A 27,327-nucleotide genomic window follows, 5' to 3' on the forward strand; every position below is an offset into this window, starting at 1 on the left:
CCAGCCATGCACACTCAAGACCGACGAGCCGTTCACAACCCCCGCCCCCTCAAACGCTTGCGCGACACTGGAGACAATGCAGAACCGCAAGGTCCAGGGCCGTCCCGGGCGGTACCCAACCCAGAGTCGACGAACCTATGTGAGTAACACATTGTGCTCTGTTCCTCGCCGTCGGTCATGTAGGGAATGCCAGTGCCGGCACCCAAACGGCGTCGAGAGGATAGCACACCCCCATCTATCAACGTAAATGACGGCGCCGTTGAAGCTAAAGCAATCCTCCGTCACCGGTACGTTATCAACACGGACGCGGCGACCTCTTCAAGTTACTCTCCGAGCACATGTCCAACGTCGTCGACCTCCTCGGCCTCGTCCTCACTCAGCCCCTCGACCTCGTCCTCGCTCACCTCCTTGGCTTCGACCCCGCTCATCTCCTCAGGCTCGCCTTCGCCGATGAGGCACAGGGTGCGGTCCTCATCCACTCATGTTCCCAAAAATGCGAAGAAATGTCGGCCTGAACGAGAGTCAGCACGTGCAGCGCGCATCGCGATCGCCCAAGAAGCATCGCAGAGGGAGACGTCCCCGCCACGCGTGGGGTCTCCAATGTCAGATGAGGACTGGATCCCCGGCCCGTCGCAACCGTCGCCCTCGACCTTCGAGCAAACTCGATATGCGACAAGACTCGGATCGTCACGAGGAGTACCAGTCGCCGGACACGTGAAGGAGTCGTCGTCTGCAGGGCAGGAATCACAGGTGCGCGATCGACCTCCCTCCATTGTGCATGACTCGGCACTAAATTGCACGTCAAACAAGGGCGCACGCTGCCCACCAGCGCATTCGTCCTCGACCCAGCGTCCCATCCCCGCATCAAGTTCTGCCTCTCGCTCCTCCGCCGCTCACAAGAAGGTCACTTTCCACCAGCAGCCTGCCCAGCATGTCGCGCCGGCCAGCACTCCGAACAACCCCAGCGTCACCAACTCCGCATCCTCGCGTTCCTCCATACGCGCAATGCCGCCTCTACCTTCGCCACTCGCACGAACGACGTCCACGGCCGCGCCCGCCCCGGCCAGACTCGCCCAGCCCCCCGCTCCTCCCCCACCTGCGCAGGCCACAGCTCAGTGCGCTCCTGCGTCTCCCGCCGTGACAGTGCCTGCCCCCGCTGCGCGGCGCCCACGCCCGCCTCCCGGTCCGTTGTCGTGACGACGCGCACCGCGACAGCGCCCTCCACAGACCCCGCTCCTGTGCATGGTCAGCCATCAACGGCTCCGTCGACGTCCACCGCCGCGCCCACAAACCACGCCATAGCACCTCCGCCGCCGCCTCCGCGTCAACTTCAACCGTCCCCAGTTCAGCCGGACCCCGCCCCGACGACGCCCGCCGCGCCCGCCGCGCCCGCCGCTGCGCCTCCTCCCGCAGCGGCTCCGTCCCAGTCCTCCGCCGTCCCCGCCGCAGAGGACCCGGTGCTCCGCTTCTGCGCCGACGCCGGGCTCTCCGCAGACCTCGCCGTGCGGCTGCGCGAGCTCGGAATCAACGACGACAAGACCATGCGCGTGCTCGGGCGCTCGTGCCAGGATCCCGGGAAGAAGGACGAGATGAAGCGCGACTTAAAGGAGGCTGGGTTTGATTGGGCTCAGCGGTGGATCATCGTGGAGGGCCTCATGAAGCGCGCGGAGTGAGGCACGAGTGGTGGTGGTAGAGCGTTGTTCGAAGGGTATCGAAAGTGCTTCGTGAATGTGTACTGGTTGTATTTAGTCGACGCTGATGTATTCTACGTTGTTTGCCTCTGCGCTCCCATCTCGTTTAGATCCTGGACGACCAACCCTGAGCACCGGCCATGCCCTAATGCCAGCCACACCACCCCCACCGTCGCCCACCCGCCCGCACTCAGCGCCGCTCTGAACTGCATCAAACATAAGTAGCGCGGCCGCGTCCAGCACCCGCGGCGTCGTGCGCGCGAGGACCGGATCCCCTAGACTCGGCGTTGATGCAACCCTCCGCTCCGCGACGTTCGGCGATGTGGCATTGAAGGTGCAGCGCATCGACGTGCGCGTCGAACCATGCACGCAGAACGTCGAGCGCGCATCCAACTTCGCCGCAATGCTCCGGCTTGCTGGAGAATACGGCGCGCGAGTATTGGGCGTGGAGTTGGGGGCGGCAGACACGCACCGAAGCGGACTGAGTCCGACGGGGAGCGCGTGCGTGCCGCTATCGGTGGCCGCATGCCGCGTCCAGAACCCGACCAGGGCCTCGAAAACTGGAACGCACCGTCCGTGGGGAAGGCGACCTGCAGTAATACCGACTCAAAGAGGCGGAGAGACGTGAGGCTGCGCGCGGCGTCGCGGGTCGACGGGCACCGCGCACGACGACTCCGTGTCTGACGCAGCCAATTTCCTCGTTTGCTCCATCAGCTTGATACCGCGCCGACCGATGTCTGAATCCGACTCGTACATTCAAAAACGCGCAGTCTGCGGCTTATATGAGAAGGTCCATGTATCGATTCATGCTGGCAGTCGCTGACGTTCTGGGTTGTGAGAGTCGTGAGGTGGTGCGTAAGGGGCCTCCGACCTCGACGATACTCACCCGAGATCTGGCTTGCTCCCGGACGCCGCATCGCGCAGTCCCTCCGTAACGTCCGAGTGTCTGTGCGCCGGCGACCATTTCCCTGGCGCGCTGCCGACCATGTGACGCTGGTGTAGGCGTATACCCGCAGCAGGGAAGGGTGCTCAGACAGCAGACGGAGAGCGGTCGCTTCTGGGGAGAACGTGTCCATGGTCGTCTCCACGCCGCGTTCCGACTCCGCCTCTACGTCCAATACGTGCAGTTCCAGCTCCAAGAGGGGGAGCCGAGGGAGCAACTCGTAGGTCAGATCCTGAAACGACGAGAATGAGCCACGTCAAATTCAGAAAGTTCGATCGCGTACCACAAACTGCGCGAGGACCCGCTCGTTCCCGGCGCCGTGCAGCGTGAGCCGGAGCTCGTCCACGGACGCCCAGTCCTCTCCTCGGAACGCCGCGCTGAACGCCCCCCACTCCTCGTACGCATCCCCGTCGATCTGCATCACCAGCGTCCGAGGCGTCGTGTCCCTGAGGACCTGCTGCAGATACCGGAACCCGTGGTCCCGCTTCTCCGCGCGGATCGCGAACGGATCGCGTTCGGCCGGGACGACGTGGAGCGCCTCGACGTGCGTGCGCAGCCCGACCCCGTACGCGTCCCTCAGCGTCATGTGCACCGCTTCGAGCCCCGCCGGCCACAGCGGCCCCCGTCCGGCCGCCGAGCCCGCCGCGTTGCGCGTGCGCAGGTCGTCGAGCGCGGCGCGGACCTGCCCGCCGCAGCGGAGGCGGAGGCGGCGGAGGTTCGGGAACGTGCGCGCCCACGGCGCGAGGACGACGTCGAGCGCGGACGCGGCGCCGCTCACCGTCACGTCGAGCTCCGCCAGCGCGGGGAAGCGCGGGTCGTGCGCGGCGGCGGGCCGCGCGGGGAGGTACTGGACGAGGCGGAGCGTCTCGAGCGTGCGGGTCGAGGTCGGGGCGAGGTCGGCGAAGCGGCGCGCGAGGTAGCGGGAGCCGAACCCGGCGCGGGTGGGGGTGAGCTCGAGGGTGTGGAGCTGCGCCTTCGCGCTGGGGAGGAGGCCGAGCTGCTGGGCGCTGGCCTGCAGGGAGAGGCGCTTGAGCGAGGGGAGGGCGAGGAGTGCGCTGGTGAGCTTGCAGGCTTCGGCCTCGCCGGTGGAGGCGCCCTTGTCGCCTTCGTATCGCGTGACTTTGGCGCGCTCCAGGGAGGTCATGCACGGAACGAGCTCTGCGATGATGGAAAGAGCGCTGAGACCGAGTCCGAGGCACATGGAAGGGGATACGTTCATGGTCTTGACGAGGCGCAGACGATGTCCGGCGTCGGCGTTGAGGAAGACGAGAAAGGAACGTGCGGAGTTGAAAGTGGTGATGGGGAGACCCCACTCCCCCCAGTCCAACAATCGCTTGATGCCTTGGACATGTAGGACTCGGCAGGTTCTTGACAGAGAGGAGACGACGGAGGGATGGGCGTAGTCCATAATGAGAAGGAGGACATCAAAGTTTAGGCATTGCACAGGGACACGACCGCAGTCGTCGTCGTCCGAGGTCATGTCGAGAGAGCACTGAAGCAAATTGAGTTCTTCGTCTATATCACAGTGCAACATCGTACTTACCTTGAGTCGGTCAAGTTGAAGACACGGACAGATACACGAGAGCGCGCAGAACCTTATATACGGTCCTGGTGTTGTCGATGGATTTCCCACGACACTGACAGGTCCCGCGCCCCAAGGCAGTGTGAGTTCAACAGACGGCCCGTACCACGTCAAAAAGAAGACGGCACACGCGTGTTGAGCGGGCCGTCAGCGTCTGGACGGTTTGTCTGGGAGCTTTTCTGGGAGCCGTTTTATAAGCTTACAAATCCATGTGCAGTCAGAAAAGCATTTCTATGGGTTTCTATGGGCGAGAGAAAACCTTACTTGTCTTTCTCTCGGCTTTAATGTGGCACTAGAAAGATGGTCGCCCCGGCGTGTGATGCCGTCGTTGCTGGGCGCGTTCGAGTTGCTGGTGGAAGACGAGTCGCCGTGATGGGGGCGGTGAACACCGTGCCCATGCAAAAGGCCGCAGTGCCAGTGCCGGTTGCGAGAGCAAGCACACCGTTGGCGAGGTCCTCGACGAAGAGAATCGAGGAGGCGGTTGGACAGCGTGGGTCCCGGAGCGGGCAAAAAGGGATCATGAAAGATTCAAACGCAGCGCTACCGTCGCTGAGCAGAAGCCTTGCCGGGTGAAGCCGGAGCTGGTGTCAACTGTGAGAGACCCTGCGTGTAAAGAAGAGCGCACCCTCGACGGCGAAGAGTGTGGACTGATCCAGACGTCAGAAAGAGATTGGGATGTTTGGCGCGATGGTACGCGGAATCTGACGCATGTCGTGCGTGACAGTAAGTAATTGGCCAGTTGAGCCTTCGCGAGCGGCGAAGTCCGGCGTTACCTTGGCTTGAATAACGCAAGCAGCCCGAGCCTTGCAATATCTAAGTTGATTCAGCTGTGTGCAAGCCTTCTAAGCACTAGATATGCTTACACATGAACCAGCAGAAGAATTCAATAGCGAGACGCGTCGAAGTTCGAAGTTCGACTGATGAGTCATCCTAGTGGGATGACCGAGTTACTTCTGCTAGTTGTAGTCCTGTGTTGGTTTGACCAACGTCAAAGGCACACTGAGGAGGTCTTCGAGAATATGAGCTCGTTGGCTCGGTTGAAAAGCCAACACCAGCGGCCTCCGCCAGCCAACACTTAAGCGCCACGCGGCCACCGATCGAGATCCAATCGATATTCAACGCCTTACGTCATCATCTGGCGCTCCGCTCGCCCCGACCGCCTAATCACAGACGTACGGTCGCACGTGCGGCACGCGGCACGTTCGCACGCCGTGCCGCGTACATGCGCGCATCTGCTGCGCGGGGGCGGTGGGACGGTGGGACGGGTCGGTGACTCGCGTCTGAGTCGAACTCCCTCCGGGCAACCGCCGTACGTGCGTCGAGCTCGGACGGACGTCACCTCGACGGCGAGACGAACGCGATTGGACCGCAGAGGTGTGGTCAAAGACGTAAATTACCGCGTCCCACTTCACGCGCGCGCGTACGACACGCTCGGAGAACAAAGACGGGCGGCGCACGCACGCAGCGCTGCGGCCGGTCCTCCGATCGCCCGACCTCGGATCCCCCACCCACCAACCTGCCACTCACGACGCTGCCCAAATTCCAATGCCCGGGCCTACCCCTCCTCTCCTCCGCCCATCACGCCACGCCTCGAACGCACGGCCCGCTGCGCGGTCGGCGTTCCGCGCCGCGCGCCGCGCGCACCCCACAACTCAAATACTCGAGCACTCTCTTCCCGGGCCCGCTCTCCCTCCCCCACTGGCCCAGGCCCAAGCGCGCCTCACCAACCGTCTCCACCCCAGCCTCCACGACACACCGCGTACCGTCGACGCCCCACGCGTATCCGGGACTCCGGAGCGCGACGATCCCGAGTCCGAAACCCCAAGTTCCAAGTTCCGACGCCTAGCCAAAGCGAGCGAGCGAGCGCGGCAGCGAACCGCGGACGTCCGATGCGCGCGCGTACCCGGACGCGGCGATCAAGACTGGGGGGGGGGAATAGAGGGGGGCCGGGAGAAGGAGCTCATGACGCGGACGCGGACGCCTGGCGGTCGGGGATAAGTACGTGCGGACGGACGGACGGACGGCAACGTGTCGGGGCACGTCCGTCCGCGCGGGTGGCGCGAGGGCTTGGGGGTATATATGTCACACGTCGCGCCCGACCAGGCCCGAGGGTGCATGGCCCGCCTTACCCTAGTATAAACACGGCCTTCAAGCAGAGGACTTGGGGCGGCATCTAAAGGCACGGTTGTGATTACGGAGACGGCGAGTAGGTGTAGGTGTAAGGTAAGTTGGTGGTGGTAATGCGGGTCCGCAGACCGACTGACTAGGCGTTTGTGTGTAACTGGTACTGATACGGTACGAGTCGTTCCGAGGGTGTTCCGTGAGTCTTCGGTGTGAACGGAGCAAAACAAAAAAATGGGGGAGGAAACATATATGCACTGGGTAATAGCTTAAGGTGTAACGGGCGAAGGTATAAGAGGGTTGCGGGCCAGTCGGGCGAGGACGCGAGCGAGTTGGACGGGGCTAGCTGGTGCGCTAACGGGCGGCGGGGACGCCGCGGCGAGGGCGTGCGCGCGGCAGTCGGGAGAAAGCGAAGGTGTCGTGAGTTGGTCATTCCGAGGCGTTATGTGATAGGCAGACGGGGGGACATTAGTGCTAAGGAGAGCGGTGACGAAACCAAGATCGGAGTCGGGAGTCGTGGAGTGTGGGTGGATGGATACAGATAGAGCACAGTCCGAGTCGCCGAATACGGGGTACAGGGAAAGACGTGAGGAATTAAGCGCGCCGGAGCACGGCGCGGAGGTCGAAAGTAGCCTAAGGAGTACCGCGCCAGCTTAGCAGCAGGCGACGGCGGTCGTGAGGGCGTTGTGCGAGGTGTGAGAAGCCATGTAGACAAGGTTGTCGAGGGTGCGCGTGCGCGGGTACGTCGAGGCAGGCACGGGATCGCCACGCTATACACGCCAGGCAAAGTTCCGTGAGCGTGGATTCCAAGCAATGCATGACCCCCCAACGAGGACGCAATGAGGATGGCGGTACTCACAGTCATCGCACGGAACGCCGGGACGTCGTTCGTGAGCCGGAGTCCACGCCCTGAATGCCACACGCGATCTTGAGCGCGGGCAGCTGCGGGTGCGCCAAGCCGCTGTGCCAGACTTGGACAGTGAGCGCGCGCAGGTCCTTGCTGCGCTTAACCGCCTGGACGACCGGCGCGAGGGGCGTGTCCGCGTCGACGCCGAACGCGAGGTGCTGCAGGCCGGAGGGGAGCGCCTTGTAGAGCATCGGCGCCGCCCATGCGCTCTCGATCTTGAGCTCGCGGAGAGCGGTGCAGTTGCGCACCGCCGCGGCAGCCTCGTGAGTGCCGCACGAGGGGAGGGCGAGGGACTCGAGCGTGGCGCCGTGGGTATCGAGGAGGTGCTCCAATACGTCCGAAGTCGGCTCCCTTGCGAGATCGAGAACACGAAGATGACCGGTGGAGTTGTGGAGGAGCCACTGCATGAACTCGACGGAGGGTGTGGTCTGGAAGTTGGTGCGAAGCTCGCGGAGGGCGCACGGATAGGGCTCCATGGTCTCGTCCAGCAGCTGAGGTGTCGTACCGCTGACGTCGAGGGAGACGACGGACGGCCAGACGTCGAGGAGCTGGAGGAGGGACGCGCTGTTGTCCGACCAGTTGCTGAACTGAAGCGCGGAGATTTTGGGGCCAGCGCGGAGGATGGAGAGGGTGCGCTCGTCGAAGGAGGGCATAGTTCGCTTCATGCGCGACGCATCCGGAGCACCAATGATGTCCATACCGGGCGCACCTTCACCATAGAGTCCGACGCTGAGCTCGTACAGGTTGGGGCAGAGGGCGACGGCGCGGGCGAAGGAGCGGTGAGAGAGGCGGTAGGGCTGGTTCTGGTCGAGGGTGACCTTCATGCGAACGACGGTGTCACCGAGCATGCGGCCCCGAGGCGTAGCGCGATCAACGGCTTGCTGGAAGGCGATGTATGCGGTCTGGGTGGCGAGGGAGACGTTGCGGAAGAGGAGCTTCTGGGCGACGTATGACCAATCGCGGGAGACGAGGGACGCGTTCTGGAGGAAGGCGTTGTACTCGGGGGCCTGCGCGGACTCGTAGGCGGACTCGAGGATGGTCATGATGAGCTCGATGGGGATGGGGACGGAGGGAGGGTTGGGTTGGCGGACGACGGGCTTCTTGGGGGCGTAAATGGCGGTGAGGTCAGCCTCGACAGGGAGGGGAGCGGGGGCCTGCGTGGAAAGAATAATGAACACGGGATGCGAGGGTGTGCATGCGCTCGTGTGAACCGCACACGGGAGCGCACACAGACGATCAAGGAAGACAAGAACTCACGGAAGTGGACCGGCCGAAGATGAATGCGAGGTAGCCCATGGTGGATGGCAGACCTGGGTGGGACAGGGGAGGACTGCGAGGGGCGGGAGGAGGGAGGAAGCGGAGGGAGGCGCGGGGACGGGTCGGGGGAGGAGGGGCGGGCGAGCTGGGGCTATATGTAGGGCGGCCATGGAGGGAGGAGGAGAACGCCCAGCCCCAGGCGAAGAGGCGGGCGTCCCCAGCCGGGCGCCAGTCCATCGACACGCCGCGGATCTCGCCCGAGTCACGATCTCGGCTTTTTCCACAAAGCCTAAAACGCTCCCCTGCGCGCCAGAGTCATCGCTGGTCCCCTCCTTGTTCTCGTTCTCGCTCGTTCCTCCTCCCATGCACGGCCTGTCCACCGCCCGGTGCAGGCGGTGGACGCAGCCGGACGCCTTGCTCGAGCAGCGCCTTCCGCGGTCCTCGCTCGTAGATCCGATCAAGTCACAAGCCAGACAGGCGCGTCCACGATGGGAAAACACAAAAACAAGCTTTCGCGCGACCGACACAATAAGCCGTCCTGCGCCCCCATCACCCTCGCGTTCGATTCCGTCTTCCACTTTCTCCTCCGCCTTGCCCGAGTTCCGGCCGGTGACCCCCTCGGTGTTCTCCACGCCCGCAACAACCGACTTGCCGACGTCGTTCGTCAGCTGCCCGCCCGCCGCTGACGTCCCTGCACCGCGCCCTCCCGACCCTCCCGCCGCGCCCGCTCGCTTACCCGAACGGGCCCACCCCCGGCCCGTTCCCCAGTCGAGCCCCAGATGGCAACAACCACACGCGCAGCCCTGCGTTTCACGTTTTATTGCCTCATCACGTCGCAATTGAGGCCCACTGCCACCGTCATTGTGAGGCAAGCGCGCGTCGGCGAGACGCGACGCGGTCACCGCTGGCGGCCGCACCCCGCACGCCGCACGCCCGCAGCCGTCACGTACGACGCGCACGCACGAATCATCGGTGGACAGCTCGTCCTGGGCGGGGCGCGCAGGACCCCGACGTAACCTGCCATGCGTCCAGCGAGCTGGGCGGCGGGCTCGGACGCGTGCGGCGTGCGCCCGGTGACGGACCCGCCTGAACGACGAGCGCGCACACATACCCGGAGGCTTCGGCTCCACGGCTGCGCACGCGTGATCCTCCTCCAGGTCCCAAAGCGGCCCACAATGGAGCGCGAAGAGTCAACAATTGGACGCAGAACCGGGGTCGCGAAGCCTCCCAGGTCCTCGAGGAACGCGCGTCCCCCGAGGTCCGACGGCGGGCACCCGCCAGACGACCGTGCCTCCCTCGCCTGCGGTCGTCGTCGACGTCGCACAAGCGCGGCTCGCCAGATGCTGCCAGACGTCGCCATAGTGCTGGAGCCGGCCATCGCCGCCGGGACGCCTCGTCCGCGACTCCGCGACTCCGGATCCAATCTGTCCAACCCTGGACGAGGGTCCCCGCGCACGACTCAGCACGACTCCGATTCCGTCAACAACCTCCCAAAAGCGTACCGTGAGCGCAGGGAAAGACGCCTCGCCCGCCCAACTCTCCGAACCACAAGACGTGCTATTCGACGTCGGCGCGAGCGCGGCGATGGCACTGAGCGCGGCGCGCGCGCTCGTCCAATCGCCGTCCAATTCGACGACGCGTCGCCCATGCGGCGCGTGTCGCGCGAGGCGTGTTCGACTGCAGGCCGTGGGTGCGCTGCTGAGTGACGTGAGTCCTAAATGGCGCGTCTGTGGTAAGCTCTGCTTCGGATTCCGCGGAGCCTTCGCGCAGAGCAGCGCCTCTCGCCCCGACACGGCTCCATCGAGACTCCGAGAAAGCTGCGCTGCCGCAGCCGCGGCGCCCCGAGCCCCAAAGTTCGAACGAAGACGCAAACGCAGACGCTCTTGCCCGCTCTCTCGCAGAGCTCTGGGAAGCCCGGGGGGTCCCCGGCCGCCGATGCTACGGGACGCGCCCCGAGGGCCTCTCCATTCCCCTCTTCGTCGCCGGGGACCACCCCACCCACCCAACTGCCCACCAGCCACTGTGGGCATCCAGCCGAGCAATGCAGCTCCACACAAATCGACGCGCGACCGTGCACACGCACCGCGCGGAATGCAGAACACAACTTGCCTCCTGCCCCGCACGCCGACCGATCCGGCAGCCCGCCTCCCCCCCTCCCCGACCCGACGCACGCTGGTGCCGTACGAGCGTACGTACGTCCGCGCATGCATCACGCCCCCGATGTGGCTCAATACGCCGGCTGTCGTGGGCTACTACATGTACCCCGAAATTCGAACACGCGCCCGGCCTACCAGCTGGGTCGACGATGTCGATGATGCCCGGTGCCGTGCCGCACGCGGTCCGCGGCTGGGAGCCGCTGCCGTCTGTCACTGGTCAGACTAGCAGTACTTCGGTGTCGACCACCGTCGACATCGCGAGCACGGCCCCGATGCATCACGGCCCACGACGATAGACGACGGACGATAGACTGCCCACTGCAGCACACAGAATCGATCGCAGGCCTCCCCGGGCCCGTGCACGCGTGCCGCCGGCGAGTCGCGCGGAGGCGGCCAGTTAAACGTGCAACAACGTGCGCGACGTCGTTCGCGACCGCGCAGCGACGTCGCGGCCCACTGCCGGTTTACAACAGCAGACCCGTCCGGACGTGGTTCCTTCCGGATCTAGCAGCACGCGCGCGTACGTACGCACGTACGCAAAACGCGTGATCAACATCATGATTATGAAGACCGTCTCCGTAAATACGTGCGTGCCGTCACGACTCGAGTACTTTACTCACCCGCGCCGCCCTCGAGGCTGGAACGGCGTCCAAATTTCATTATGTCTGCATGGTGACCGCACACCGCCGCGGCGGTCCACCGGCGCGCCTTGATAGGCCTGCAGGCCGCAGCGCGTCGACGTTCCTTCGCCCCCGCGGGCGCGGGAGAGGGTCGTGGCCCGGCCCTGTGTGCGGTGTGCGCCCCGCGCGGAGCGCCGCGCCGTCGGACTCGGACCCGCTGGGTTTCTTCGAAGGGGGCGTCGAGGCTCCCATGCCAGCATCGAATTCGAATGTTGAATGTAGAATGTTGAGCAGCGCGGCGCAGCAGGCCGCTGCCGCGCTCCCAGCGACGCATGTCCGCGCGCGCGATGCCGGTGGCTCGGTTCGAACGAGCGTGCGGATCGGGCGACGCGCGAGCCGTGTCGCGCGGCCGGGCACCGCGGCGAAGCGCGACGACCATGCTCACCCCCCGACCCCACCGAGCTCCGAAGCTGCGCCGCACACGCAAGGCGGACGGCGGACCCTGTGCGGGACGGGACGGCCAGGGCCCTGTACGGCGGCTCGAGTGTGGATGGGACCCTCGACTTTCCTGCACTCGGACATCCCAGTGCATCGTCGAGCAAACCTTCCAATGCATGCATGCCCCCGTGCCGCCACCGCCACGGCCGCCTCGTCTTGCCTTATCCTATACGGCCCACCCTTCCCCGCGTGCCCCGCGGGTCCCTTCCCGTCCCTCTCCTAGCCCGGCGCGGCCTGCTCTACGTCTCGCCCTGCGGGTCGTAGACGTACTCGCCGTACAGCGGCCGCCACTGCGCGCGCCGGACGCGCGCCCGCACCTCGTCCTCCGCCCACCGCACCCCCGCGCTGCCCTCGCGGACCGCCTGCTCGACGACGGCGACGGCGACCTCGAGGTTCACGCGCGGCGCGTCGCCGAACTCGGGCAGGAGCGCGTCGTCCGGGTCCGCGAGCGCCGGGGCGAGCGCGGCGAGCCGGCGCGCGCCCGCGATGATCATCGTGTCCGTCAGCGTGCGCGCCTTGGAGAGCATCGCGCCGAGGCCGAGCCCAGGGTAGATCAGCGCGTCTGCGGGGTCGGGGGTCAGGGCGTGGGCGCGGGTCCATCGGGCACATCGTGCGATGCAGCGCGGTCGGGGTCGGGGTGGAGATTGCGAGGAGGAGAAGCGAGAGGGGGATGGGTGCGCGAGAGAAAGGGACAGTCCAGTCAGCCAGCGGCGCGGGCGGGCGACTGAGAACTCACTGTTGCATTCGGCGACGCTAGAGCACGAGCGTGGCGTTAGCGTTCGGTGCCTCCCCCACACTGCACGCGCGACCAGGGATCGGGCCGCGTGCATCGAGCGCATCGGGGATGGAGCTCAGGACTCACATGTAGTTCTTGCCCCCAGGCTGCTTGATCGGCGGGAACGGGCTGCCCGTGGCGATGAGCGCCTTCCCGCCCGTCCAGTCGTTCGCGTCTTGCGGCTTCACCTCGTGCAGCCTGCTCGGGTTGGACAGCGGCAGGATAATGGGACGCTCGGTGCCCTCGGCCATCGCGCGCACAATCTCCTCTGTGAACGCCCCCGGGCTCGTCGACGTGCCGATGAGCACTGTCGGCCGCACGCGTTTCACAACCTCCAGAAGCCCAACCTCCCCGTTCTCGCCTGTGACCGCGTCCGTCCATTCGTCGTCTGGCCGGACGAACTCTTGCAAGCCGTCGCGGATCTGCTCGACGCCGAGGGACTGCTTGAGGAGTCCGGCGCGGTCGATGAGCCAGAACTGCTTGTTCGCGTCCTCCTTGGACAGCCCGTCGATGGCGACGATGCCATCGCGCAGCTGCCGCGCGATTCCGAGCCCTGCCGAGCCGGCACCAAAGATCACGAAGCGCTGGTCAGCGAGCTTCGTCTTCGTGACACCCACGGCGGACATGATGCACGCGAGCGTCACCGCCCCGGTGCCCTGCCTGTGTACGATTCGAATAGGGAAGGAGGCAAAGGCAGGGTTCTGTCAGACGATGCAGGGGCCAACGGAATGGAAGGACCAACACATCGTCGTTGAATACAGCATGTGTGTCATGGTACTTGTCCAGGAGACGCTTCGCATTCGTGACGCCGAAATCCTCGAAGTGTAGGAGACAGTGCGGATGATGCTTCCGGACCAGCTGGACAAACCTGTTCCCAAACAACACGAACCGGTCAGTCGGACAGCGAGGTGGACGGCAGGTGAATGATAGGAACGCACTTATCGATGAATTGGTCATATTCTGCTCCGCGGACGCGTTTGTTTGGCCACCCCTGGCAGAACGCTAAGTCGGGTCTGCACGCACGCTAACTTGATGAGACCCTCACGTACGACATAGAGGGGATCATCCAAGAGAAGTTGGTTGTCTGTGCCAACGTCAAGAGTGATGGGGAGGGCGTTGGCCGGGTTCACCCCGCCGATAAGTCTGCCACAAATAGTTGAGCTACTGGAAAGGTGAAGAACAAGTTTCGTCTCCCACGTGTAGACAGCCGCTTTAGCTGTTGCGATCTAATATTGGCTTGTATGAGTGCTGCGAGAACCCCAAGGGCACGAAAACACACCCCGATGCCCTGCGGTCAAAAACCGTTTAAAAAGTGATTCACTGACAAATGCCAAAGGTGCCATACTCACCCCTACGCCTTGGTCCCCGATACCAAGGATCTGTTCAGCGTCCGAGCATACGATGAGGTCGATCTGACGGCCCTCTGTCTCGGCGAGGAAGTCTTCTTCCATTGATCCTTCTGAAGGCATGGTCAAGTAAAGACCTTCACTGCGCGGAAGATATGAGAGTAGTTGGCGATGGCATCCGCCTGGATGTGGAAAATGATAAGTGAGTCCAGGCTTTTTCATTTCGGAGTCCGTGTTCTAGGTGCAGGGTCAAAAATAATTCAAGCAGGAGGTCGCAGAGCATAAACATATAGCCCATCAAACGCCGTATCCGTATCCGCCGCCGCCGAATCGAGTATGGATACTTTTCGAATATCCGTGCCCTCGAAGGCATTTTTCCTCAAGAAGACATTGAAAACGGTTTAGTGCAGGGGATATATGCGCTCCGACGAGCCCGGACGCAAAGGTCACTGCGCTTTTCCATGTACGGAAGAGTAAAAGCCGCACCTCGGTGGGAGTGTAGATGATGGGCATCAACTCCGTCAGGTGTCTCTCGAGGAGCACGTAGTAGAGCACCCAATTCTGCTCCTTCAGGCTTTGCAGGAACGTGTTCTTCCTGAGCGGCTCTTCGCGGACCTCCAACTGGCCCCAGGCGCGGTCGCATTGCTCGTCCAGGGAGTTGACGCGGAAGGGAAGCCGTCCGGTAAGTCCGAACTGTATGCGCTCTTCTTTGGTGAATGCGGTGCCCTTGTTCCAGCGTGGGTTGGTGAGGAGAGCGTCGCCGCGTAGGGCGACCTTGAAGCGCATCGATTCGGGGGGCATGGTGGGGGGAAGAAAGCAAGAAAGGCCGAGAACCTTGATAGTGTGCGATAGGAATAGGTTCGCTCATCGCGAACGACGTCATCACGGAAGTTGGACGCGCCCGCCGGTACATTGCCATGAGCGTTGCGATGCCACAATCACAACACAGGCAAATACTGCGCTGCCCGCTGGTGGCTACTTGGTGGCTGCAACAACATTGGGCTCTCCACTGGACTCCGACTATCTGAGGACACCGATGTCCAAGTCCACCCTTTCCTCCGTCGTTTCCACCCTCGTTCGGGCCCAGATGGGCACCTCGCTTCAACCCACCGTGACCGACGATGACCTCGACCGCCATGTCGCCGAGCTCATCCTCAAAGAGGCGAAGCAGAAGGCCCAGCGGTACGGGAAGGATGGCATCAAAGCATATCTCGCCCGCTCGTACGTGACCATATCATGAAGGGACCTTTGTCGTGATTCTCATAAATCCCTCAGGATGGACAACAGTGCGCCCAGGACGAACAAGCGTTTCCTGTCTTCCATCATCCGGAACACAGACGACCACAACAAGAGCATCCTCCGCGCCCAGGCCGACGCTGCCTTGGAAGCCAGGAAAGAGCGCGAGGAGCAGGAGCGTCGAGAGCGTCGAGCACGGGCGGAGGAGGCGGTGGAAGCGGAGCGGTTGCGACGGCGGAAGCGGGACCGTGATGACGGGGCGGACAACTGGGGCCGCAAGCGGGGAAAGAAGAGCTGGGAAAGGGACGACCGTGATGACGACCGGAAGAGACGGCACAATCATCGGTCCCGTTCACCTCGCAAAGACCAAGACAGGGAGAAAGACACCGACAGCAGGCGGCATAGAGGCTCGAGGCGGTCCTCGCGCTCCAGGAGCCCTCGGCGACATTCAAGACGCGAAGTGCACGAAGACTATGAGGAGCACAGGAGGCACCGGCGAGACAGGAAACGAAGTCGGTCTCCCGACGATGTCGACGACGAACGCCACCGCCGGAAACATCGCACACGCCACCATACCCCCTCCCCCTCAGAGCGACGCTCTCCCTCCTACGACGACGACGTTAGACCGTCCACACGGTCCCGTCCACGGTCCAAGTCTCGCACCTCCTCTCCACATCGGTCTTCGGGCACGCCGTCCTTGGAGCACGCGGAGGCCACGTCCGTGCGGGAAGACGAGCTTAGGGCTGCTCGGCACAGGCGTCGGTCCCGTTCACCTCGCAAAGACCAAGACAGGGAGAAAGACGGCGATACTAGGCGGCATAGAGACTCGTCCTCTACGGGCACGCCGTCGACGGAGGCCGTGTCCGTGCGGGAAGACGAGCTCAAAGCCGCTCTGGAGCGCAAGATGAAGGGCAAGGCCACAGATCGTGCGCCGTCGCCCGCGTCGGCGTGCGGCCGCCCCCCTTCGCGTTCGCGTTCGCGAGCCCGGACGCGCTCTTGCTCCCCACGCAGACACACGCCCTCGCGGTCCCACCACAGCCGCCGTCGCACTCCCTCGCCCTCGCCTCCCCGTCTCCGCTCTCGGTCGGGCACGCCCCCTCGCACACGCCCCCGCCGCGCGCCCCAGCCCGGGTCGTCCTCGTCCCGCACCCGCTCCAGCTCGCGCTCTTCCTCTGTCGGGCCTGAGCCCGCGTCTGCGCCCGGGGCGAGCCTGCCGTCGAAGATGGACCGGTACTTCGAGGAGTCGTACGACCCGCGGTTGGACGTCGAGCCGCTGTCCGTGCCGACGATCCCCGCGACGGGCCTAATCTCGGACGCGGAGTTCGCGGGGTGGGACGCGATGCTCGAGATCATCCGCATGCGGCGGCAGGACAAGGAGGACAAGAAGGCGCTGGAGAAGTGGGGGGGGGCACGAAGGAGAAGGCGAAGGAGGGGGAGACCAGCGCGCTGGACATCAAGTACAAGAAGCGGGGCGCGGTGCGGGAGTGGGATCTGGGCAAGGAGGGTTCTGAGCGCCGCAGCGGCGTGCTTGTGTCCGTGTTGTTTAGAACGCGTCTTGTCTTGTCTTCATACCCTCGGAACATAGTGTACGGTCGTGAATAGTCGTAATACCAATATCCCAATATATGTACAACAGAGTGGCGCACCGCACACGCGCATCTATCTTTTGACATCCTACTGTGCGCTCACCACCTTCTGCAGCACCCCGACCTCCTCCGGGTTGAGCTGGCCCGCGACGGCTCAAGCCACCCGTGCCGCGCTGCGCGCACTCGCGGAGGAAGCCGAGCAGGTGCGCGCGCATGTCCATCGTCGACACCGGGTCTGCCTTGAGGTCCTCGTCGTCGTGGACGTCCAGCGCGTCGTCGTTGTCGAACGCGGCGCCGCGCGGACCGAGCATGTCCGAGAGGAGCGCGAACTCGTCCGCCTTGAAGCCCTGGTACAGCTTCTCCTCTGCCGTCCATTCCTCGTCCTGTTGTTCCTCGTGAGACGGCGTAGAGGAGGGAGGTGGCAAAACGCACCCCATCGTCTGACTCGACTTCGTCCACGTCGGCGGTGTCGAAGCCCATGGGGCGCCTCGCCGCCGGTCTGAAGCTCGCGGAGCAGGAGCTTGATCGCCTTGACGGGGAACGGCACGGAGGTGAACTCCGTCGGAACTGCGATATGCAAGATCAGCATCTGCCCCGGCGCACACGAGACCCGTGCGCAAGCGCGTACTTTGCTTGGTCCGCGAGCGCGTCATGATCACTGTCATCATATCACATCGCCAGGCCACCCTTCAGCGCCGCAGTCGCATCCAAGGGAAGAGACTCACCGTTTTTTGTCTCGGGCTTGACGATGATGTCGCCCTTCACGATGATACCTTGAAGGCTGGGGCGCGCGTTCGCGAAGCACGCGCAGAGCGCGAGCGTGCTGATGCGCGGCGGCCAGTAGCCCTGGAACGTCTCGGCGTTCTCGCACCACGTGCGAACGAACACCTCGAGTGCGGGCGTGCCGTCGACGGACATGTTCTCGAGGAGCTCAGACGGTATCCCGCTGGTTGTGGATTAGGAACGTGAAGGGGATAATCAAGCTCTGGTCGGCAAACGATGAGGGTGCGTGCGCTCGGGTTATGAAAGTGATTCGCACCTGGAGGAACGTGGCAGTCTTCGCTGTGCGCATCCGTCGGACCATCGCCTCGAGCAGTTGCGGGAGGACAGGCAGGACGGATTCGCCCGCACGGCGCAAAAGGTGAATGATCAGGTCCCCGATGACGAGGCCTCCGGACTCGTCCTCGCTCTGCAGTTGCTTCGCGATTACTTGAAGAACCATGTCCAGGCCGGACTGGCTGGTGGTGGCGTCAGACCACGAGACGATCTGCTGGATGTCTTTGCGGGTGATCAAGGTGAGACAAACGATGCCGTTCTATAAACGGCGTTAGGTCTCGACCTTGACCAGCTAGCTAGTGACGCACCTGGATGCAGTCTCGGTCCTCTGTCGCCGCGAGACATCCGAAGAGGCTAGGCGCAAGCGTAGCGAAGAAGCCTTCGCCGAGCGCGCCGTCAGACGCACCCTCAACGAGACTAGTAATGAGCTCGATAGCAGCACTTGAGATCCATGAGTTCTCCGTCGCCGAGCTCGCGATCGCATTACACAGAGCGGGGAGCGCTTGTTGAACCACAGTTTGGTATATACCAGGAGCGGGGGAACTGGCCAACGAGCCCAGCACGTCGGTCAAGATGGAGACGAAAATTGGATCTAGTTGAAACATTAGGGTTCCATTCTTGGCCAGGGCACGTCGTGACTTGCCTTTATTGTTCTTCATCCAGACATCCAGAACCGCAGCAACGAGGGCTTGCGCGAGATCCTTGGTGATCCACTTGCCATCGTCAATCTGCACCACGACAGCGAGCGTTTCCAAGACCAGCGTGAGTGTGTCCTCCGATGTGACTGCAAGGAACGGCCCGATGTCTTTGGCGATACGTGCTGCCATGTGAACCGACACGGCGTCGTCGATGTTTTGGCAGAAACTGCAAAACAGTCAGAACAGGCGCGACACATCACAGCAAAGAACGGACTTGTGGATAGCCTTGACAGCGGAAACCTTGACAGGCACGCCGGCTTCTGCAGATTCCAGGACTTGCACCGCAGCATCGAGGTATTGAGCCGCGTACTGCGGAGGCAACAACCTCGCGTACTGGCTCGCAAAGACGAAAGCCCGACCCTGGAGGAAGGGGAACTCTGGAGCCACCGTCAATATGTGAGCCCTGCATCCGACAAGTGAAACGTACGCGAGAGCACGAGGAAGCTCGGAACAACGTTCGTCAGAAGAGACTCGATGTCGATGGGCTTCTCCCGCTCAGCTAGCCGCTCGTCGTCGAGTGCCTCGAGCACGTCTTCTGCTTGCGCTCCAATGGCGGCAAGTGCCGCTTCCAACGTGCGCCACCTAGGCCACAGCCTAGTCAGTTTCAGCTGAAGCTTGGGTTGCCATGTAGATCATACCATTCCTGACTTCCGGCGTTCCGCGTTTGCTCTGCCTCTCCAACTACGCGTTGAATGGTAGACTGGAAAGCGGAGACAGCAGCAGCAGCTCTCCGGCCGACCAATGACTGAGACAAGTTTTATGTCAGGGTAAAGACAACGCAATGAGGTTCCGCGACTGACGGAGAGTAGTTCAAAACCGGCCATGCGAACGCTGTACGCCAGAGTCTCGTCAGAGTCCTGGGCAACGAATGCGTTCGCATTGTTGGCCCATTCCTCCTCCTGCAGGCGTCAAGTCTGAGTCCAATTATCCGGAGATACGAATCGTATGAAGATCTTACGTCGTCCTTCGTCATCTGCACCCAGCTGAACACGCCGCCGACGAGGTTTGACAGGTTGTCGCCTTCGAACCAGTCTGTCGCTCTCCCGGATCGAGCAGCACGGTTAACGAAATCAAGCATTGGGCAAACCAAGTGTGTAAGCTCGATGGTCTCGTCTTCGCTCGACGCGGGGACTGCAGCTCCCGATTGCAGGTAGCAGCGAGAGAAGGTGGGGAAAAGGACGGAGAGGTGGACGAGAGCCGCGTCGAGGAGATCCTTCAAGTAAGGAGTGAGGGCCCGAGGGAAAGAGGTATGGATAGTGTCTAGTGACTAACGGAGCCAGATTAGATCCTGCGCAACATACTAAGAAGGCGAAGCATCTCCTACTTTGAACACTTGGATACGTATCGCGAGACCGTCCCAATTCGGCGTGTTCTCGACGTCGGCCCGTGGATCGGAGTTGAGGAGGGTCCTGAACGCGTCAAGCCAGACCGGCAGGACCGAGCTGACCGCTTCCTTGACCGCGTCTGGGTACTGATTCTTGACCATGTAAAGCGCCTCGACGCATTGGCGGAAGACATCCAAAGTTCGTGCGCGCGTCAAGGGAGAATGTTGCTATGATTGCACGAAAAGGGTAGGGATGGGGTTTGTATGTTGAGGGGGTGCGTAGTATGCAGATTAGGTGAAGAACTCACTTGTGGTGCACCGAGAATGTTGAGGAGCACGGGGAGTAGTTGCCTGAGGACGGGTAAGATCTGATCTTCTGTCAAATCCGCCTTGATGAACTCCGTGAACAGCTGCATAGCACCATGGACGGAGTCGGAAGATCCAGAAGACAGCAGGTTCAAGAGCGAAGTGAGTAGGTCGGGGTATTCATCTGGCCAGTCGCAATTTGCTATCGAAGAGAGGACTCGGGCCTGCAGGGACTCAGCATGGCTCAACAAGCACTTAAGAAGAAACACGCACGCAAAGTGAGCGAATCTTGCGAAGGGGATCGGAAAGTCCTTGGAAGACCGCTTGCCGGATCTGTGTCTTCGCCTGCTCAAAACATATTCAGCGACTACCCGCGCATATATTCAGGCCACGGGGTGGTGTGTGGAGAGCACGGGATGCGAATGCGAATGATTTGCAGTTGCGAAGCATAAATGCGCTGAAAAACAGATCACACATACCTCCGGTGGGGGTGCGCCTCCTTTGAATTGAGAAAAGTAGGGGGACCAATGCTCCGTGACATACTTCCTGAGAATAATTGCTGCTGAGTGCTAGAGCAGACGGGCCATCAAGCAACGTTCAATATGCCAGATACGCGTATCACTCATCTGGCGAAGCGACAGCTCTGCATCCGCGGCGAGTATGAGTTGCGATATAGCGATGGCCGCCTCTGTACGACGCGTCTTGGGATGAGTTTCGACGCGTTAGATGAACTGTGGCGGAGGGACGAGCCTGGTGCATTGAGAAGCTGACTGAGCTTCAGTTCCGCGGAGATACGCGCATTAGGGTCAGAGGAAAGAGTGGAGGATAAACATTGGGCGATCTCAGAGGAAGCCATAGTGCAAGTCCGGAGACAAGCCTTCTTCATCGCATCTCGCGGCCACCAGAGCGTTGCGTCACAACGTCACGCAAAAACGCGTTCTCAACGCGTTCCGTCACGCGATTCCGTCACACGGCCACAATTGCGTGCGATTGCCCCCAGGCAAGTCCGTCCATGTTAGCCCACCATCAGTGAAACGTTCTAAAAGCAAGAGGTGGTGTCTATATTCTCGATGAAACAACATCTAATACAGTGTTCGGTCGCTACTTTGGATTATTATTAGATGCACATTCGTCATAATCATACCCCGGTTCCCCCAACCCATTCCCTGACCTCCATGCGGTCTCCAACACGGATGATACCTTGGTCTCCAACGATGGCATTACACCCGAAGCACGACTTCGTATTTTTCGTGGGATCTTTGCGCCGGAACTTCAGCAGTACTTTGTATGGCACTGCAGCATCACGCATGCCCGTCGAGGGGTCAACATTGGGTAACTGGGCGAGCTGGCATCAGTACAGTGAGAAGGTACAGACCAGGCGGAAAGACGCACTAGACACCGCGTGCATTTGGAAACGAGCGTGAATGTGCGCGCCTCGTCCGTGCCAGTGCTTTTGCTGGGCTGGGAAGGTCGGAGCACGATCCGTCGCCACATGTCCTCCGCAAAGGGAACTCCGGAGCCCTTGAGGACGATGTTCGGTCTGAACCTGTGGGTTTAACGACCACAGAGTGAGCTTACCGGCTCGAATCGGGCGGGTCCTCTACGTACCTCTCCATCGGGACCATCCCAGAGCTCCACCGACCGCGGTCGAGTCCACCGATGCGAGCTTCCGGGCTCGTGTCCTGCGCGAAAGACTGTACGACGCGGGTCACTTCCTCCAGGCTCTCTTCACTAGCGACAAGGAACGGGTAGGCGTCCTGGAAGAGGGAGGACTCGTCAAGGTCCGGGAACGCAGTAGTCGGCGGGCACCGCCGCCGTTTGGGTCCCTTCATGACGAGGTGCACCGGCTTCTTAAAGTATTGCGAGAGAATCTCGGATGGCGTGCGCCTGGGTTTGTCGTCTATGGAGGAACATATGATGCCTTGAATGATGAATCCATGAACCGTGCACTCTTCCACGCTGCGAATCAAATGGATGCAGGACTCAGACTACACTTCGCAGAAGTTACGCGGGAAGAGGACTCACATAGGCCAGGTATCGATAATATCTTGTGTCACGTTCAGAGGGACCGAGAAGGTTTCACATCCCGAATCTTCGGGGAAGGAGACAACTAGCTTTCCTCCATACGGCGAAGTGGCGTTGATCTCTATGTGCGGGGTAATGAGCACCATCTGTTGCACGAGGCGCGACGAGCATAAGCTGGCTAGTGGAATGTGTTGAGTGGTGAAGCACGTACATTGGGTGTATCCCGCGCGGTGATGATCTCGTTTGATGAGGCCTGTATAATGCACCATTTCCTATCGTTCTAAGGAGGACACATAGAGACCGATTAGCATCTGGCTGAAGAACACACGACGGAACACGCGTTGCTATCTGGTCGTACGTCGCGATGTTCGTGCGATGACGTGCGTGGCTGAATTGGTGCCTGGTGTGCAGCGGAAACCGAAAAAGTCGGCACGTACCTCAAGCCCTTCAGGACCATAGCGAGCCTCCGCCACCAGCGTACCCCGGCAGCTCTAGAGACCGCAATGAGCCGCACATCGAGTCCGCAGACGACCTGCGACGCACCTTGATGGGATGAACAAGCAGACTAGACACCCGCACCTCGCCGATAGGAAACGGCACGGTCAACTCGCGCTCCATGGTGTACGCGTTCGCGACGCCAGGCCTAGGCTGGCCGAGATTATGCTTGCGAAGACCCACGGGACGTGTGGGAGCAGAAGCCTTATTGGGAGCGCCAGAGAACCATATCGAGCTTCTAGCGAATGTGAAGACCCCAGTGGCAGAAAGCAAGAGCAGCGAAAGGGTCCAGATGAGCTGAGGGGAAGCGAGCGTGTGGAGGTTGGACAGGTCGAGCAGGGTGAGAGCCATGAGATCTTGAGACGGCGATGGTAGTAAGCCGAGTCCCGGCCAGCGCCAAACTCCACTCTTGCTATTTATTACCTCTCACGAACACAAAAAGTGAAACATCTATACCAGTGTGCATGTGCTAAGCGCTAAGGAGTGCCTGTTCTCAACCTTGGACTCGAAGAGGGTCACGTTGGATGATCATTTCAACAGCACCGTATCTATTCCACTGTCGAATGGGAAAAATGCCCGTACAGCGAGAAATGATCTGTATGCCGTACAGCTGAGGAATCTCTTCGCTAAGTATTTGTCGTTCTAACTTCTCCAATTCTGCCAAACCTCGCATGCCGAACCACTTAAGCAGTGCGCAGGATGAGATGGACACCGCTGTCGGTGCTGATGATGTCACTGATTTGACCGACGTTGAGCGCGTAGGTTGCGTCCTCGAAAGGCTTCTGCATCTGACCCTGAAAGCGAGAATTCGTTAGGGTCCAACTTCGGGCTGCAATTACAGAGCTCACAGGTTTAAAGAAGCCCAAGTCGCCACCTTGCGCGTGCGAGCTGCAGTCGCTGTGCTGCGAAGCCAGCTCCGCGAACGTCTCGGGAGAACCGTTGATCTCAGAGGCGTAACCTTTGAGGATCTCGATCGCTTCCTCCTTCGAACGAACAATATTGGGCTAAGATGCAGGAGCTCAGGGATGTTGCTTTCAGAGTGGAAGGGGAACACTCGCCTCTTTCCAGCTGCTTGGCCGACGGCTGCCCGAGTGCTTGACGAGGAGGTGGCTCGCGCGCACCTGGGCGGGGCGGTTGAGGTACTGCGCACCTGGGAGAGTCTTTATCTGGTCCTCATTCAATCCCTCGGGAGCGTCCCACGTCGACTCCCGTGTCTCCGGGTTGAAGAAGTACGCCTGACCGCGCGAGGTGGACATCCGAACTTCCCAGCCCGACTGCAATGGAAAATAAGCTCAGTCATTCTACACGACATCTCTAAGGCTCACCATGTTTGAAAGATGATCTTGGTGGAGGAGGCAGACGTGGTGGTGGTGGAGCTTGGCAAAGGCGCATAGGAACGAGATCATCAACTGCGATCACGCATGACGCGTTTCAAGCGCCCAACAAGCTCCCGGCCCGAGCAGCCGCCAGTTCCAGAGAGTAGGCGCCTACGATTTCCTCCGCTACTTTCTGCCATTTTGGGCGGGTTGTCCTCCTCGACTTTCTGTATGGCCCTCTTGCTCCGGCTTTGCTTCAAACACCGACCACCATCGTTGCCATCGCGTCCAGCACAATACTGTTTCGCCAGTATGTCTCGCCGCTCGCTCTCGTCTTCTCCTGACTCTTCGCCCCGGATCTCGAAAAAGCGAAGACTCGAGTATGCTCCTCTGACGGCGGATGATTACAAGGATGGGGTGATGTTAGCACCAATGGTCAGGTCGGGCGCATGTGAGTTTTCAGCTCACGGCATCGGTTGGAAGCCACTAACTCATGCATGTAGTGCCAACCCGACTTTTCGCTCTCAAGCATGGCGCGAAGCTCGTCTGGGGGCCCGAAACTGTCGACAAGGCCATCCTCCATGCCACCCGCGAAGTAGATCGTGAGTCCTGTCTTCAGAACCCCGCTTTCCACCCTCATGACGGTATCGCTCAGCCGTCACCGGCATCGTGTCGTACAATGGCGTGTCCCGCGCGATCTTCACGACGCACCCCATCGAGAAGCCCTTCCTCATCTACCAGATCGGTTCAGCCGACCCCGAATTGGCTGTGCAAGCCGCGAAGATGGTACAGCAAGACGTTCCGGAATCGACCTCAACTGCGGCTGTCCGAAACCGTTCTCAACGCACTCGGGCATGGGTGCCGCTCTCCTCTCCACCCCGGACCTTTTATGTTCCATCCTGACCGCGCTACGCGAGGCAATGCCACCAGAGATCGCAATTTCCGCCAAAATCAGACTCTTGCCGAACCAGGAGGACACACTCAAGCTCGTTGAGCGCATCGTCAACACCGGCATAACGGCGCTCACCGTCCACTGCCGAACTCGGAACCAACGCATGCGGGAGCCGGCGACATCGAGCGGCTGAGGGAGATTGTCGAGTTCGTGGAAGGGATGGGGAAAGGCATTGCGGTCATTGCGAATGGGGATTGCCAGGGATACCAGGACGCGAACGGGTGAGGGGAGTCACAGGTGCGTCCGCTTCATGCGGGAACTGCGTATATGCGTCTTGATGTGCCATCCAGGAGCCCATTCGGTCATGATAGCGACCGCGGCGGAAGCGAACCCGACATGTTTCTCCCCACACCTTTGACGGATATCCCTTCCAATTTTGTCCCCGCTTACTTCCGTCTGTGAGTACCATTTATTGTTTCGAGCCGCGTCTGAAGATGCATCCCCTGTTACAGTGCAAGTACATCGACAACCATTGGTCGCTTACGAAGTTTTGTGCGAATATGTTCAAGGGCAAGCATGATAAACGGCCGGCCAGCGAGCTCAAGAAAGTACGCGAGATCATCACCCGCGCCAAGTGCTTGACGATGTTGCAAGCATTGCGGCTCCGTGGACCGGTGAGCACGAGTTTGCGGAGATCGTAAGGTCATCGAAAGTCGCAACGGGCAGCGCGCACCCCTACTGAAGTTGCTGGGACCGAGCCGAAATGCGAGGAGCAGCCCACACCAAAATCCACCGCCCATGGAGCTTCAGCGGAGACGAAGCTCACCGTGCCGCCTGTCTCTCCTCCCATCTCGGACGTTCCTCCTCCCCCGAGTCTATTGCGGTTGCTTGACGATGGGATGGTTGTGTCTGGACATACAATACTTGCGTATAATTGATTTGTCCACCTCTTTCATACCGCGAGAAAGTGCGGGCGATTTGGGGTGGGACAAGGTGGCGCCGCGCCCATCGATTCAGATGCCGCTACCAACATGCGCCACGACGCCCGCGCTATGCGCTCCTGGTCTTCTACATAAACCCGACCGCTCATCCAACGGCTCCACTCTCTTCTTTACAGCTCAATATGTCCACCCCCGCGTTTACCGACGTCGAGCTCCAGGAGGTGCTCGCGTTCACCGTTGCGCTTGCGCGCAAGGCTGGCGAACTCATCCTCGAGGGTTCGGCGGTCATCTGCGCCACGGGCGCGGTCGACGAGAAGAAGAACGCGGTCGACTTCGTCACCGAATATGACCGCCGCGTCGAGGAGCTCGTCGTCGCCGAGATCAAGGCGCGCTACCCCAGCTTCAAGTTGTGAGTCCCAGCCTCCCGCTCGCCGGCGATACTACAACGATACACACAAGCATCGGGGAAGAGACCTCGAGCGTGCGCGCGCCGGTGACCGACGAGCCCACCTTCTGTGTCGACCCCATCGGTGAGCCCCTCAGCCCGCCTGGTCCCGTGCGCGTCCGAACCCAACCGCTCCTCACGCAGACGGCACGACGAACTTCGTGCACGGCTTCCCGCACGTCTGCATCTCCCTCGGCCTCGTCCTCGGCAAGCGCCCCGTGCTCGGCGTGCTCTACAACCCATTCCTCGACGAGCTCTACACCGGCCTCCGCGGCCATGGCGCGTTCCTTGCGCGCCCCGCCACGCGCCCCGCCCTCGCGCCCGCGCGGCTCCCGCTCAGCGCGCCCCGTCCGCTCCCCAACCTCCAGGGCGCGCTGATCGGCGTCGAGTGGGGGTCCGACCGCAGCGCGGCGCTGATGGAGAAGAAGGCGGCGAGCTTCGTGCGCCTGGGCGGGGACCCCGCGGGGGGCGTCGTGGGGGGCAAGATGGCGCACTCGCTGCGGAGCCTGGGCAGCGCCGCGCTCAACTACGGCATGGTCGCGCAGGGCGGGCTGGACGTGTACTGGTGAGTGCGTCGCTCGCGGCTCGTCGACGGCGGTGCTGAGTGGGCGGCGTAGGCCGTGGGACGTGTGCGCGGGCGCAGTCATCGCGCAGGAGGCGGGCTGCCTCGTCGCCGGCAAGCGCGGCGCGCCCTTGGACAACAACGTCGACGAGGAGATCCTGTGGGGCCGCAAGTACATCGTCATCCGTGCGATTGGAGATAGCCCAGTGCGTGTGTCCCCTTTGTTTTTCGCGGAACGTGCTCTGAGATCATCGAACAGACTGAGAAGGGTGTCGACGCGCAGAAAAGACTGGTGAAGGAATTCTACCATACGGTCGAGGACTTTGATCCCCCTGCCCCCAAAGCGTGAAACTTATAGAAACGGAAGGCGTGGCTAGATGTGTAATACAGACTATGCTGAAAAATACTCTCGACTTGTAGACGTGAAGTCAGACTGCGATTCATCGCCTGGTGGGCACGCTCAGATTTGACAACGGGAAAAGGATAGCAGGGCTCACCAATGCCCACCCGACTGATGCTGATCAGGAGCCGCACCTGCGGCCCACGAAC

The 27,327-nt window shown here is 61.7% G+C and overlaps 9 protein-coding genes across 9 annotated transcripts; 4 read left to right on the forward strand and 5 right to left on the reverse strand.

Moving 5' to 3' along the window:
• Nucleotides 1–338: 338 nt before the first annotated feature.
• BXZ73DRAFT_103956 (uncharacterized protein) lies at nt 339–1,673 on the forward strand (the record flags this gene model as incomplete). Its single annotated transcript, XM_048015755.1, has 2 exons — nt 339–462; nt 1,345–1,673. 2 exons carry the CDS (start codon nt 339–341, stop codon nt 1,671–1,673), a joined length of 453 nt encoding a protein of 150 aa, XP_047875215.1.
• Nucleotides 1,674–2,469: 796 nt separating this feature from the next.
• On the reverse strand, nt 2,470–4,114 carry BXZ73DRAFT_103957 (uncharacterized protein; the record flags this gene model as incomplete). Its single annotated transcript, XM_048015756.1, has 3 exons — nt 2,470–2,510; nt 2,578–2,866; nt 2,918–4,114. The coding sequence occupies 3 exons, from the start codon at nt 4,112–4,114 to the stop codon at nt 2,470–2,472; spliced, it is 1,527 nt and encodes a 508-aa protein (XP_047875216.1).
• Nucleotides 4,115–6,990: 2,876 nt separating this feature from the next.
• BXZ73DRAFT_103958 (uncharacterized protein) lies at nt 6,991–8,540 on the reverse strand (the record flags this gene model as incomplete). The annotated part of the gene is made up of 3 exons (XM_048015757.1): nt 6,991–7,107; nt 7,208–8,398; nt 8,502–8,540. 3 exons carry the CDS (start codon nt 8,538–8,540, stop codon nt 6,991–6,993), a joined length of 1,347 nt encoding a protein of 448 aa, XP_047875217.1.
• Nucleotides 8,541–12,014: 3,474 nt separating this feature from the next.
• On the reverse strand, nt 12,015–14,697 carry BXZ73DRAFT_103959 (uncharacterized protein; the record flags this gene model as incomplete). The annotated part of the gene is made up of 10 exons (XM_048015758.1): nt 12,015–12,337; nt 12,512–12,528; nt 12,638–13,251; nt 13,310–13,418; nt 13,489–13,541; nt 13,600–13,693; nt 13,748–13,776; nt 13,830–13,838; nt 13,900–14,009; nt 14,364–14,697. The coding sequence occupies 10 exons, from the start codon at nt 14,695–14,697 to the stop codon at nt 12,015–12,017; spliced, it is 1,692 nt and encodes a 563-aa protein (XP_047875218.1).
• A 235-nt stretch (nt 14,698–14,932) lies between these two features.
• BXZ73DRAFT_103960 (uncharacterized protein) lies at nt 14,933–16,730 on the forward strand (the record flags this gene model as incomplete). Its single annotated transcript, XM_048015759.1, has 5 exons — nt 14,933–15,117; nt 15,172–16,080; nt 16,144–16,530; nt 16,575–16,664; nt 16,718–16,730. 5 exons carry the CDS (start codon nt 14,933–14,935, stop codon nt 16,728–16,730), a joined length of 1,584 nt encoding a protein of 527 aa, XP_047875219.1.
• Nucleotides 16,731–16,817: 87 nt separating this feature from the next.
• Nucleotides 16,818–22,973, reverse strand: BXZ73DRAFT_103961 (armadillo-type protein; the record flags this gene model as incomplete). The annotated part of the gene is made up of 22 exons (XM_048015760.1): nt 16,818–16,842; nt 16,902–17,101; nt 17,164–17,285; nt 17,347–17,376; nt 17,444–17,664; nt 17,717–18,033; nt 18,083–18,638; nt 18,687–18,849; nt 18,900–19,054; nt 19,111–19,217; nt 19,273–19,371; nt 19,431–19,739; nt 19,797–20,024; nt 20,105–20,326; nt 20,376–20,447; nt 21,274–21,438; nt 21,495–21,648; nt 21,711–22,061; nt 22,128–22,273; nt 22,339–22,407; nt 22,565–22,618; nt 22,671–22,973. The coding sequence occupies 22 exons, from the start codon at nt 22,971–22,973 to the stop codon at nt 16,818–16,820; spliced, it is 4,068 nt and encodes a 1,355-aa protein (XP_047875220.1).
• A 332-nt stretch (nt 22,974–23,305) lies between these two features.
• BXZ73DRAFT_91477 (rotamase-domain-containing protein) lies at nt 23,306–23,950 on the reverse strand (the record flags this gene model as incomplete). The annotated part of the gene is made up of 4 exons (XM_048025987.1): nt 23,306–23,416; nt 23,471–23,626; nt 23,681–23,896; nt 23,948–23,950. The coding sequence occupies 4 exons, from the start codon at nt 23,948–23,950 to the stop codon at nt 23,306–23,308; spliced, it is 486 nt and encodes a 161-aa protein (XP_047875221.1).
• A 300-nt stretch (nt 23,951–24,250) lies between these two features.
• BXZ73DRAFT_91478 (uncharacterized protein) lies at nt 24,251–25,292 on the forward strand (the record flags this gene model as incomplete). The annotated part of the gene is made up of 6 exons (XM_048025988.1): nt 24,251–24,389; nt 24,442–24,540; nt 24,594–24,683; nt 24,731–24,966; nt 25,017–25,111; nt 25,202–25,292. 6 exons carry the CDS (start codon nt 24,251–24,253, stop codon nt 25,290–25,292), a joined length of 750 nt encoding a protein of 249 aa, XP_047875222.1.
• A 661-nt stretch (nt 25,293–25,953) lies between these two features.
• On the forward strand, nt 25,954–27,127 carry BXZ73DRAFT_51133 (uncharacterized protein; the record flags this gene model as incomplete). Its single annotated transcript, XM_048020565.1, has 5 exons — nt 25,954–26,180; nt 26,231–26,301; nt 26,361–26,781; nt 26,834–26,984; nt 27,038–27,127. The coding sequence occupies 5 exons, from the start codon at nt 25,954–25,956 to the stop codon at nt 27,125–27,127; spliced, it is 960 nt and encodes a 319-aa protein (XP_047875223.1).
• Between the last annotated feature and the right edge of the window lie 200 nt (nt 27,128–27,327).

This window comes from Epithele typhae, assembly GCF_022376455.1.
Source record: "Epithele typhae strain CBS 203.58 chromosome Unknown BXZ73scaffold_46, whole genome shotgun sequence".
NCBI lineage: Eukaryota > Fungi > Basidiomycota > Agaricomycetes > Polyporales > Epitheliaceae > Epithele > Epithele typhae.